The sequence below is a fragment of the Mytilus edulis genome, chromosome 1 (assembly GCF_963676685.1).
Source record: "Mytilus edulis chromosome 1, xbMytEdul2.2, whole genome shotgun sequence".
NCBI lineage: Eukaryota > Metazoa > Mollusca > Bivalvia > Mytilida > Mytilidae > Mytilus > Mytilus edulis.
Window position 1 is genome coordinate 105,374,325 of NC_092344.1, and position 11,790 is coordinate 105,386,114.

Here is an 11,790-nt window from a genome sequence, read left to right on the forward strand (position 1 = left end):
CGACTGCATATGCGAGACCCTCATGGTGGACAAGGTCGTACAACACCCCTATTCGTAAATAAAATTATAAATAAAGAAGTCTCTCATCCTGTTCTGGACTTGCCTTGGTACATAAAAAAAATTGCAGAGTTTAATTGATTTCTTAAAAATATCATATGTGTATATGTGTATGTAGAAAAGGTGTCAATAAAAGTCCGTTAAAAAGATTTAAAAAAATTACATTGGTGTCGTTTTTGTTTTGAATTTAAGCAAAATATTGCCAATAGATGCAGAATTGTCACACGTTAGTTTGTTTTTTATTTTTTGTGTATATCAATCTGGATGTTATAGACCAAAACAAGAAAACCTCCGTTCACATGCTGTTAAAAGGGCTTGCAATTCAATGGTGTCGTTTGTTATTGTATTATCATATTTGTATTTCGTTCATTGTTTTGTACTTAACTCAGGCCGTAAGTTTCCCGTTTGAGTTGTTTTACATTTGTCATATAGGGTCTTTTCATAGCTGACTATGCGGTATGGGTCTTAAACATTGTTGAAGGCCGTCCGATGTCCTATAGTCGTTAACGTCTTTGTCATTTGATCTCTGGTTGAGATTGGCCTCATTGGTAATCATACCACGTCTTCTTATTTGTATATGCATCTCCCTTTTGTACTTCAATGTATTGAGAGATATAAATTGAAGTATCGACAAATGTACACTAATTGCAGACAGACAGACAGATCAGAAAGTGTACACACGTTAAAACTCGTCGCTGTCAAGCTGATGAGCAATTATGAAGTCATGCAGTAGCGTTGTTTCTGAGAAAAGTAACACAATTATAGTTAGATCATCGGACAGAAGAACAAATAAAGTGTTTTCAATATAGCTCTACTTCTAGACATACAAGTACGCTATATTCACACAATTACGCCGTATGAAAGGTAATGCTACTTATCTATCGATAAAGACATCCTTGAATATTATTCTCTAATATACTAGCTGCTGTACTTCCTATGAAATGTTATACTACAACTTCATTTTCAGTCGACTGAGGCAATTATGACATGAAATTGCACAAAACAGCTCAAACTATAGAACAAGAAGTACTCCTTATAATCTAAATTTGAAAGATGATTATTTTTTTAATGTAAAAAGAAAAAAAATCCAAGTACGTCGGGGCCTTTTAAAGCTGACAGGTTTTGTCATTGTTGAAGGTTATACGGTTGTTAATTAATGGTATCACCTCACTTAATTTATAGTTGGTTCACATTTTGACATGCTAGGGCCTTTGCAATAATGTTGGCTATCCTCTTTCGGTACATGAAGCAATTTAAAACTTATGTCGGACGAAGCTGCACCTGTATACTTCTATAAGATTTTTCTGTTTTGCCGCACATCTGACAAAGTAATCTGCCGGGTTCCTTTTTTATAAATATCCTTTTTTTATTATGAAAAGGTTCCTGTCCAAATTCCGTTTCGTAAATGTTTAGCCTCATGTTTAGCACAAATGTTTAGCGATTTTATGAATAACCATCTTATGAATTTTTATGATAAGTATCAACGCTTTGGAAAACACCTTCATATACTTGACAGCGTAGTCGTTTATGGCGGGAATGATTACACGACGTTGGTGCGATTAAAACTTTTTATAACGTAATTTAGCGCCATACTGACAGACGTCGTAAAAATTTAAGGTATATGGCTTTTATTGAAAAAACAAGCACATGGACCCATATTTTTTTCTTTTGGAATCAATCAAGTACTGTTTCAAGAACACTCCCCCAAAATTTCAAGAAAAAATCAACGATCAATTTTTTTCTGCACTTCCGAAAAGACGCAAAAATATGGTCAATTTCTTCATTTCGCATATATCAATCTAAATCCGGAAAATGATAATTTGGTTTAACCTTAAACTTGTTCCAGCATGTAGCTGCCATGGATCAAGGGAACGTTTTACAAAAAAAACGGTTAAGTTATGACTTTTTGTTCAAAAGTATTGTTACTTTCTTTAAAAGTCATTATTTATGAATTTTCGGGAATTTTCTTCCAAATATGCAAATTTCAAACCAAATTATCTCAAAAAGTAAGTCATGAAGGTACTTTTTTCTTTTCATATTTGGAAAGTACACATTAAAATTGACCTACTATCAAAATTTTAGGAAAAAATCAACGAGGGATCTCTACTGTATCGTATGCCCTTAAATAGGAGTAATTGCCCTTGATTGATGATTTTTATCTATTTTTATACGACCGCAAAAATGTAAAAAATTTTGGTCGTATATTGGTATCACATTGACAGCGTTGTCGTTGTCATCCGAAGACGGATGGTTTCAAGATAATAATTTAAGTATAGGTGAATAGAAATCAATAAAATTTTAACACAAGGCTTAGAATCACAAAAAAAAGGTTGGGATTGATTTTGGAGGTTATGGTCTCAACCGTTTAGGAATCAGGGGCCTAAAAAGTGGCCCAAATAAGCATTTTTGTAGTTTTCAGACAGTAACTTGTGTTAAAGTGAATGAATCTCTGAAATTATACCACAAGTTTCCATATAACAGAGAGATGGTTTTGATTGACTATTGGGGGTTATGGCTTAAACCATTTAGGAATTGGAGGCAAAAAAGGGGGAGAAACAAGTATTAATATTAATTTTAGCCATGACTATGTATGTCATTTTATATTATAAGACTTGTATTATGTATTTAGAAGGGTTATTATGTTGAAATTTGAATTGAGATTATGACTTTAACTTGAGGGAATGAGTTTTTGTTTTGGAATAAGGGAAAGGGGGAGGTGAAAAAATTAGGGGGGGGGGGACTCTGCTCACATGAGTTCTAGCTTGTATTAATTTAAATATTTAATGCAATTTTTTTTATATTTCTAGCTCATTTAAAGGGGAAAAAACATAATGGAATGCTTAGAGCCAAAAGGAAAAGGTTTGTATTTCTTGTGAAATTTCTTCAATTTAACTTTTTAATTTTTTTGTCTTCCACTGATTCCACCAAAGGGAACACAGTTAGTCTTTAATTAACCATAATACACTATTACACAGAGACTGGTTGCCAAAAGTTATCATACTTGGTAGAATACAAAGAACAATTTTTTATCATATTCTCTTCACAATACTATGCTGTCACTTCGATTTCACAGTTCTCCTGGAACTTCCTACCATTTTTATGCCCCCACCAAAGCGGTGTTATGATACACAATGCTTATTACCACTAAACACTGATAAAGTTTGAATTTTGGTGGTGTCACTTTTACCGTTCTAGAGTTGTGCCTCTTTACAAATAGAATTGCTAAAAATATTCATTTCTGTTATCTAACTTTAGTTTGCCTCAACCAAATGTTTTAAAACTTATGCCCAATGCTTATTACTACAAAATACAGAATGTGGAAACATTATGAAATAAAATCTTTTTAACAAGCTAGGGTGAAAATCTGAAAGTGCATAAGTTATTAAGATTGTGTCTTATGATCACTACCTGTGTTATGCAGGAGACATCATGAGTTTTTTTAGTTATCCAAATCAATGTTATATCGTTTTAAACTGATAAACATATTTAAGGCCACACCAATTTAATTTCTTGTTCTACAGATTTTTTATGTTATAAATATCGCTTTTATGAGGGGTGAATATAAGTTATAATATATTTAAAACACTTTTTTAGTACAAAAGGGCTCATATTTTCCCAAAGAACTATATATCTATCTGGTATTAATGGTCAAAACATGTCAAAGAATTTTGTAATATTCCTGGAATTTAACCATGTTATTGTTAACACATTTACTTTTAACAGTTTATCATGTTTATTATTCAAATTAAGTGGACCCCTCTTTTGGAAAAGTTGTTTAAAATATAATGTATTTCTCCTCTTTTTGAGTAAACAATTCTAAGTTTTCAAAGGTTTGGTATAGTAACACTATACACATCCTTGGTTTTTCTTTTTTCTTTTCTACAACAGTAAAATGACCCCTTGTCTGAGGGAGCAACCTGATAATAACAAATAGGTCAAAGTATGGCCTTTTACACAGGGCTTGATCCAGACCAAACAGCAAGCTATAAGGGACCCCAAAATTATTAGTGTACACAATTCAAACAGGAAAACCAACAATCTAATTTATATATACAAACTGGAAAATACCAATGAACCACATCAAAAAAGGATAACTGCTAAACGACAGGCCCCTGAATAAATCAGGACATGTGCATAAACATGCAGTGGCTATAGATAGTTTCGTTTCGCCAGCATACCATATCATTGCAGTTGATGCAATTCCTTCAGAAGTTCTTTGAACTTTATTTTTACAACGAACATTTTTGATAGGGAATATAAGTAAGGGGAAAGAAACCAATGTATTGTACTGTACAGGTATTTCCGCTGTTATATTTTATATTGGAGCACTCTCACGTGCTTAAACAAATATATTCTCACAGATATTTACACATTGTGGTGGGGTGCTTATAGGTTTTAAAATGTTATATTGAGGTTAGACTGTGATTTTAAAAACAAATGGTGATATCTTTTTATAATATTTGCAAAAAAACGGTGCGGGAAATGGACATGATTACATTTCCGGATGCGGGAAGCGGGAATATAAAAAAAATAAAAAAATTCTGTTTTGAAAAAAAAAAGGTGCGGGCGGGTCCGTGGAACAAGGAATTAAATTGGTGTGGCCTAACTGAAATATTTCTTTTGGTTTACAGAAAGGAACTTGAGGAGTATAAAAGACAACTAGAAAAGAAAGAGAAACTTGAAAATGATACAGTACTACAAAAAAAATTAACTGTGACTAGTGCAATATTAGACTGTTATGCGAACAAAGCATCTTCAAGCAACACACATGAGAATATTGTAAAACAGGATACCAGTAATATATCAGATAAACATAATGTTGTATGTGACGAGAACAATGAATCTGAATGTAAAATGACTGATAAAGATGAAATGTCTGTTATGTCTACTAATAAAGAAAGTTGATGTCAATTTATCTTAAATATAAATTTTAATTCTAATATGACGTTCTTCTTTTAAAGCTTTGGGTACAAAGCCATGTTCTAATTCAAATAGAACATGGGCTGCACGTGATTGACGTCACAATTGAAATTGCAACGTCAGATGAATTTTGAACAACGCCAGAGATCAAAATGGACATTTTTGTTGGTGTTGCTCACTAGGAAATTAAATAAAAACATTCTAAAAGTAAGTTTAAATGTTTCTGTCCTTTTTTTTATTGATAAACTGCTGATTTTCTATAACGTTTTTGGTTCATGAAATCAAAATGGTGACATTCCGAGCGTCTATTATAGGTCCGCTCCGAAGTGAAAAAGTTCAAATATTCCTATTAGAATCGAAATAATTCTATCCTGCCATGCTCTATGCTCATTTTAACATGGGTAGGCATTATATTTGTAAACATTTAATACCTCGCTAACGCTCAGTATTAAGATATTAACAAATATAATGCCTACCCATGTTAAAATGAGCATAGAGCATGGCAGGATAGAATTATTTCTTAAATATTTGGTTGAATGTTTTATTTTCTGTATAGGTTACTGGTAAATCAGTCTCTGTTTTGTCCATGGTTTTGTTTATTTTATTATCTTACATCATCACAGATATATACTGCCAAAGTTAACAAAGACCCAGCTGGATTATAGGTTTCTAAAGTCAACATTTATAGTGTGCTTGTTCTTGAATAAAAAAGAAGATGTGGTATGATTGCCACGAGACAACTCTCTATATTATAGGGATCAAATGACATAGAAATTAACAGCTATAGGTTAACGTATGTCCTTCAACAATGAGCAGAGCCCATACTGGAAAGTCAGCTATAAAATGCCCCAAAGAATGTTTCAGGATAGGAATTAATTGACTTTCTGTTGTAGGTGCAATAAAATCCAATTCATTAGAAAAACTAGAATATTGCAAGGCCAGCCTTTTTTTACCTCATATTTGGCATCTTTGAAATTTAAAGCACGAATTGAAGTAAAATACTGGAAGGTTGTCATTTATAAGTATGCTGATTTAAAATCATTTGACTTTAGTTTATCTGGAGAAAAATAAATATCAGTTTTTTTTAATACATTTTAAAGTATCTTCAAGCTATTTGAGGAAGAAAGCAAACTGATTAAATTTTAAAGTATCTTCAAGATATTAGTGGGAAAAGTACTGTTTTGATTTTAGTTTTTCTTAAAGATATCAGTGCTTTGGTAAATTTAAAGTATTTTCAAGCATTGTACAAAATAACTGTGATTCCCAATTTTGGTCTTCAGTTTTCTTTAAAACAAGCTTTTAACCATTATGGAGGGGGCATTACGTCGTGCTCTTGTCCCTCTCTACCTTTATCGGTACATCTTTCTCTTACTTTAGTTTGCCTCAACCAATGGAATAAAACTTATCCACAGTGCTTATAACCACAAAACACAGATCAAATGTGAATTTGGGTGGCGTCACTTTAACCTTTCTAGAGTTATGCCTCTTTAAAGACGGAAAAAATGCTGAATGTTTCTTTTCCATTTTCTAACTTTTCAGTTTGCCTCAACCAAATGTTATGCGACTTATACACAAGACTTATTACCATAAAACATAGAATAGGTATGAATTTAGGTAGTCACATTTACTGTTCTTGAGTTATGTCCCTTTATAATGTTATATAGGTCAATATCCCTAATGCACCTCCAATTGAGGAACTCAAAAGTTGTAAGTAAACAAATAATCTCTGTGTAGTGATATTGGACATGTTTCTATTTTTTACAAGTGACTGAGCTTAACTGTTTGTGTTGATTTGGAAAGTAGAGGACCATAATATAAATGTGTAAAAACAATGGAGTTATTAAATGTATTCAAAGTTTTAAATTTTTAAAGAACTTGTGTGAAAAATGGGAATTTTTACCATGAAGAGCTGCATCATGAAAGGATTTTAGGGGTATGCTTATTTATGAAATAAAATGCTTCGCTGAGCGCAGCCTGATACGACCGCAGGTTGAACCCTGAACAGTTGAGCCAAAGGAGTAAGTTCGGTAAGGGCCATATTAGGCCCCGATTATAAAATTGAATTGTACAAGATAAAATATGTTTGAAATTGTCTTAAAGACATGTTAGAAACTTAACTATTTGCGTCAAAGTTTTATTGTAAAGCGTTGATTTCTACATCCAAAATAGGTCAAAATAAGAGATTTTGACGAAATTTGACAAAATTGGCCAGATTTAAACCAAATTTAGGACCAGGAAACATAGAGCGCAGGCGTCGACAAACTAAATATTCAAGTTAAACATATGAAATGTCATTACAAACATTGTGTTCAAAAATCTTTTTTGTCGACGTATGCGCTCTATGTTTCCTGTCCAATAATCAATGCAAAATTTACCATTTTTCATTGATTTTTCGTGGGAAATCAAAATGAATACTGTCTGTGACGTCAACAGTAGAACACAGGAACGTAATTTTTCAACAAATAAGCTTATTTTCTATCTAGTCAATGTATTAGCTATGATTCATTGTGATATTGGTCAATAAATCCTAATTTGAAATTTGAGGTAAAATAGAAGGCCATTTTAGGATCTTATCGAACCTACTCCTTTGGACACAATATTCAAGCTTGATACTGTCTGAATTTGGATTGTTATCAAATTTTTTACATAAAATAGGTTTCTGACACAAAACAAATATCTAGATCTTACAAATCTAATGGGCAATACTGTGCAGTTAAAGATTTCTTCTTGAAACTTTATAAAAAAAAAAATTAAAAAATTGGAACCCCCAAAACTTTTTGAATCTCCCCTTGGAGCAATTACCCCCACACTCAATCCCTGCCTTTCCTTTGTAGTATGGAACCTTGTAGTACAATTTCAGAGAGATCCATACACTTAAACACAAGTTTTTATCTGGAAACTAGATATATGATCGTTTTTGTCCCCTAATTCCTGCATGAATGGTTATTGTTCAGAAACTACAAAAATGCGTTTTTTGTATCCCTTTTTGGCCCTTTATTCCTAAACTGTTGGCACCATAACCCCCAAAATGAATACAAACCTTCTACTCGTGGCATTAAACATTGTGGAACAATTTTAGAGCATTTGAAATACTTATACACAAGTAATTATCCTGAAAGTAGAAAAATTCTTGTTTTGGGCCTCTAATTCCTAATTGGTTAGGACCATCATCCCCAATATCAATCCCAACCTTCCTGTTCTTATTAAATTTCAAGGAGAGCCATTCACGTAAACTAAAGTTATTATCCGGAAACGAATGTGTCTTTGGACAACGAAGACGACAACGACATCATACCATTATACGATCTCAAATTTTTTTTTGCAGTTGTAATTGCACTTTGTACCCCCAAAATTTAACCACATATGTGAAAATGTCCCAGCTTCGAAATGAGCCATCTTACATATCAAAGTTTATGATACGGACTGAGCTACAGAAGAAATTGTTACGATTACCGCCTATGGAGAAACAATTGTGCATATTGCCCCATATGTAAGCAGGGCCACAACTCCAAAACACTTTTTTTTTCTGAAATAGTACGGGTAGATAGATCTAGTTATGCTGATCATTTTTGCAGTATACAATTTTCAAATAGCATCTACTGTGGATTCATTATCATTAGTTGGATACCAATCTTAGTGGATTTCGTGGGTACAGGTGAACCACAACATTAAATGTTCATCGAATAACAAATTTTTTATAGGTGTGTATGCAGACTTTGGCAAAACCAAGAACATGGAAGTTTTCTGAATCCACTAAAATTGGTACCCACGGAAATAAATGACTCCAACAGTAGTTTTCACAATTATTTGCAAAATCTTCACTTGAGTGCACTCACTCATATGTCTTGCCTGGTTTCCTGATTTTTGATTTTATGTTGATAGTCCTAAATATAAAGCTTTTCTACAAGTATTGCATACACTTATCCAAGAAAATGAGGCGAAGCTTAGATAAACCAAACAGGAAATGCATGTACACCTTATAATCATTTTATATATATAGTTGACCTATTGATAATAGGTCCTAGGAAACAAACTTAATTTAGAAAATTTAACATTGACCAATGAACCATGAAAACTAATCAATGCCAGACAGACATGTAAACCTTACTATCATTCCATACACCAAATACTGTTGACCTATTGCTTATAGTATCTGAGAAACATACTTCACCATGGAAATTTAACATGGACCAATGAATCATGAAAATGAGGTCAAGGTCAGATGATACCTGCCAGACAGACATATACACCTTAAAATCATTCCATACACCAAATATATTTGACCTTTTGCATATAGTGCAAGAAAAACAGACCAAAACACAAAAACTGAACACTGAGCAATAAACCATGAAAATGAGGTCAAGGGCTAACAAGAGGCTGTCACAACGACAGCAAACCGGATTTATTAACATTTATTTGTGTCCTGGCAATATCACAAGAACCATTACTGATGAATGTGAAAGTTAAAATCGTCAATATCAAATTTGACCTCCATTTTGTCATCAGTATCAACATATTAAAATTTGAAAAGCTTAGATTGAATGGTTCATGAGTAAATGCAACAACGTGAATGGAAACGCCATTTTACGATCTTTCAAGAACCATAACTCCTGAACGGTAAAAGTCAAAATCGTCATTATTGAACTTGACCTCTATTTTGTCATCAGTAACAACATATAAAAATTTCAAAAGCTTTGGTTGAATGGTTCATGAGAAAATGCACGGACACGACTCGAAACACCATTTTTCAATCTTTCAAGAACCATAACTCCTGAACGGTAAAAATCAAAATCGCCATTATTGAACTTGACCTTCATTTAGTTGTCAGTAACAACATATTAAAATTTTAAAAGCTTTGGTTGAACGGTTCCTGAGTTAATGCACGGACACGACTGGAAACTCCATTTTTCAATCTTTCAAGAACCATAACTCCTGAACGGTAAAAGTCAAACTCGCCATTATTGAACTTGACCTTCATTTAGTTGTCAGTAACAACATATTAAAATTTTAAAAGCTTTGGTTGAACCGTTCATGAGTTAATGCACGGACACGACTGGAAACTCCATTTTTCAATCTTTCAAGAACCATAACTCCTGAACGGTAAAAGTCAAAATCGCCATTATTGAACTTGACCTTCATTTAGTTGTCAGTAACAAAATATTAAAATTTTAAAAGCTTCGGTTGAACGGTTCATGAGTTAATGCACGGACAACATTTGATTCCCGCCCGCTTGACCGACCGCCCGCCCGCCCGCCGTACATCCCCAAATCAATAACCGACATTTTTGTCACAAAAATCCGGTTAATAAAACCTGCCAGATTGACATGTACATGGTAAATATTTCCATACACCAAATATAATTCACCTATTGCATACAGTATTGGAAAAAAACACAAAAACTCAACTTTATTGAATGAATAATGAAAACGGGGTCAATGTCAGATGACACTGTCCAGTTGGAAATAAACACCAAATATAAGAGACCCATTGCTTTTCGTATCTGATATATGAACTTGACCACAAAAACTCAACCTTGTTCACTGACCCATGAAAATGAGGTTGAGGTCAGATGAAAACTTGCTGATAGTCATGAGGACCTACACATACTAAAAAAAATTATCCCATAACTCATAAGAGAACAAGAGGCTGTCACAACGACAGCAAACCGGATTTATTAACATTTATTTGTGTCCTGGCAATATCACAAGAACCATTACTGATGAATGGTGAAAGTGAAAATCGTCAATATCAAATTTGACCTCCATTTTGTCATCCGTATTAACATATTAAAATTTGAAAAGCTTAGATTGAATGGTTCATGAGTAAATGCAACAACGTGAATGGAAACGCCATTTTACGATCTTTCAAGAACCATAACTCCTGAACGGTAAAAGTCAAAATCGTCATTATTGAACTTGACCTCTATTTTGTCATCAGTAACAACATATTAAAATTTCAAAAGCTTTGGTTGAATGGTTCATGAGAAAATGCACGGACACGACGGGAAACACCATTTTTCAATCTTTCAAGAACCATAACTCCTGAACGGTAAAAGTCAATATTGTCATTATTAAACTTGACCTCCATTTTGTCATCAGTAACAGCATATTAAAATTTCGGAAGCTTTGGTAGAACAGTTCATGCATAAATGCACGGACACGACTGGAAACTCCATTTTTCAATCTTTCAAGAACCACAACTCCTGAACGGTAAAAGTCAAAATCGCCATTATTGAACTTGACCTTCGTATAGTTGTCAGTAATAACATATTAAAATTTTAAAAGCTTTGGTTGAACGGTTCATGAGTTAATGCACGGACAACATTTGATTGCCGCCCGCCGTACATCCCCAAATCAATAACCGACATTTTTGTCACAAAAATCCGGTTAAAAATTAACATTACAAAAAATCTTAACTTTTGTGGGAGTAGTCACTGAACCATGAAAATGAGGTCAAGGACAATGGACATATGACAGACGGAAACTTCATAACATAAGTTATCTATATACATCAAAACATGAAGCATTCAGGTCTTCCTTCTTCTTAAAATATAAAGCTTTAAAGTAGTTAGTTAAGGCTGCTGCCAGATCACTATCCCTATGCCAAGCTTTCTACAATGTCGCAAGCTTAACAAAAAATGTAGAGAACTAGAACATTTCTATCAAATGTTGTTTCTGATTTTTATAAACAGTCAATATAATTGCAACAGGAGAGATTATACTGATTAATGTTTTACTATATAAACTTTATAGTACATGCATTTACAAAGTATTGCAAGATCTTTTGTGGCATCAAGTTATTAAAATATATTTC

At 33.2% G+C, this 11,790-nt stretch overlaps 1 protein-coding gene and 1 long non-coding RNA gene across 4 annotated transcripts in view; both read left to right on the top strand.

Annotated features, from left to right (window-relative positions):
- The window catches only part of LOC139517030 (tRNA dimethylallyltransferase-like), a 36,753-nt gene extending 31,762 nt beyond the window's left edge, over positions 1-4,991 (top strand). For both annotated transcript variants that reach the window (XM_071307615.1, XM_071307604.1), the window contains 2 exons: positions 2,865-2,916; positions 4,689-4,991. In XM_071307615.1, the coding sequence (XP_071163716.1) occupies positions 2,865-2,916; positions 4,689-4,962 (326 nt within the window). In that variant the 3' untranslated portion in view covers positions 4,963-4,991. The remainder of the gene's footprint in view (positions 1-2,864; positions 2,917-4,688) is intronic.
- The window catches only part of LOC139517135 (uncharacterized), a 560,758-nt gene that overhangs the window by 77,250 nt on the left and 471,718 nt on the right, over positions 1-11,790 (top strand). The gene's annotated exons all lie outside the window — the stretch shown is intronic.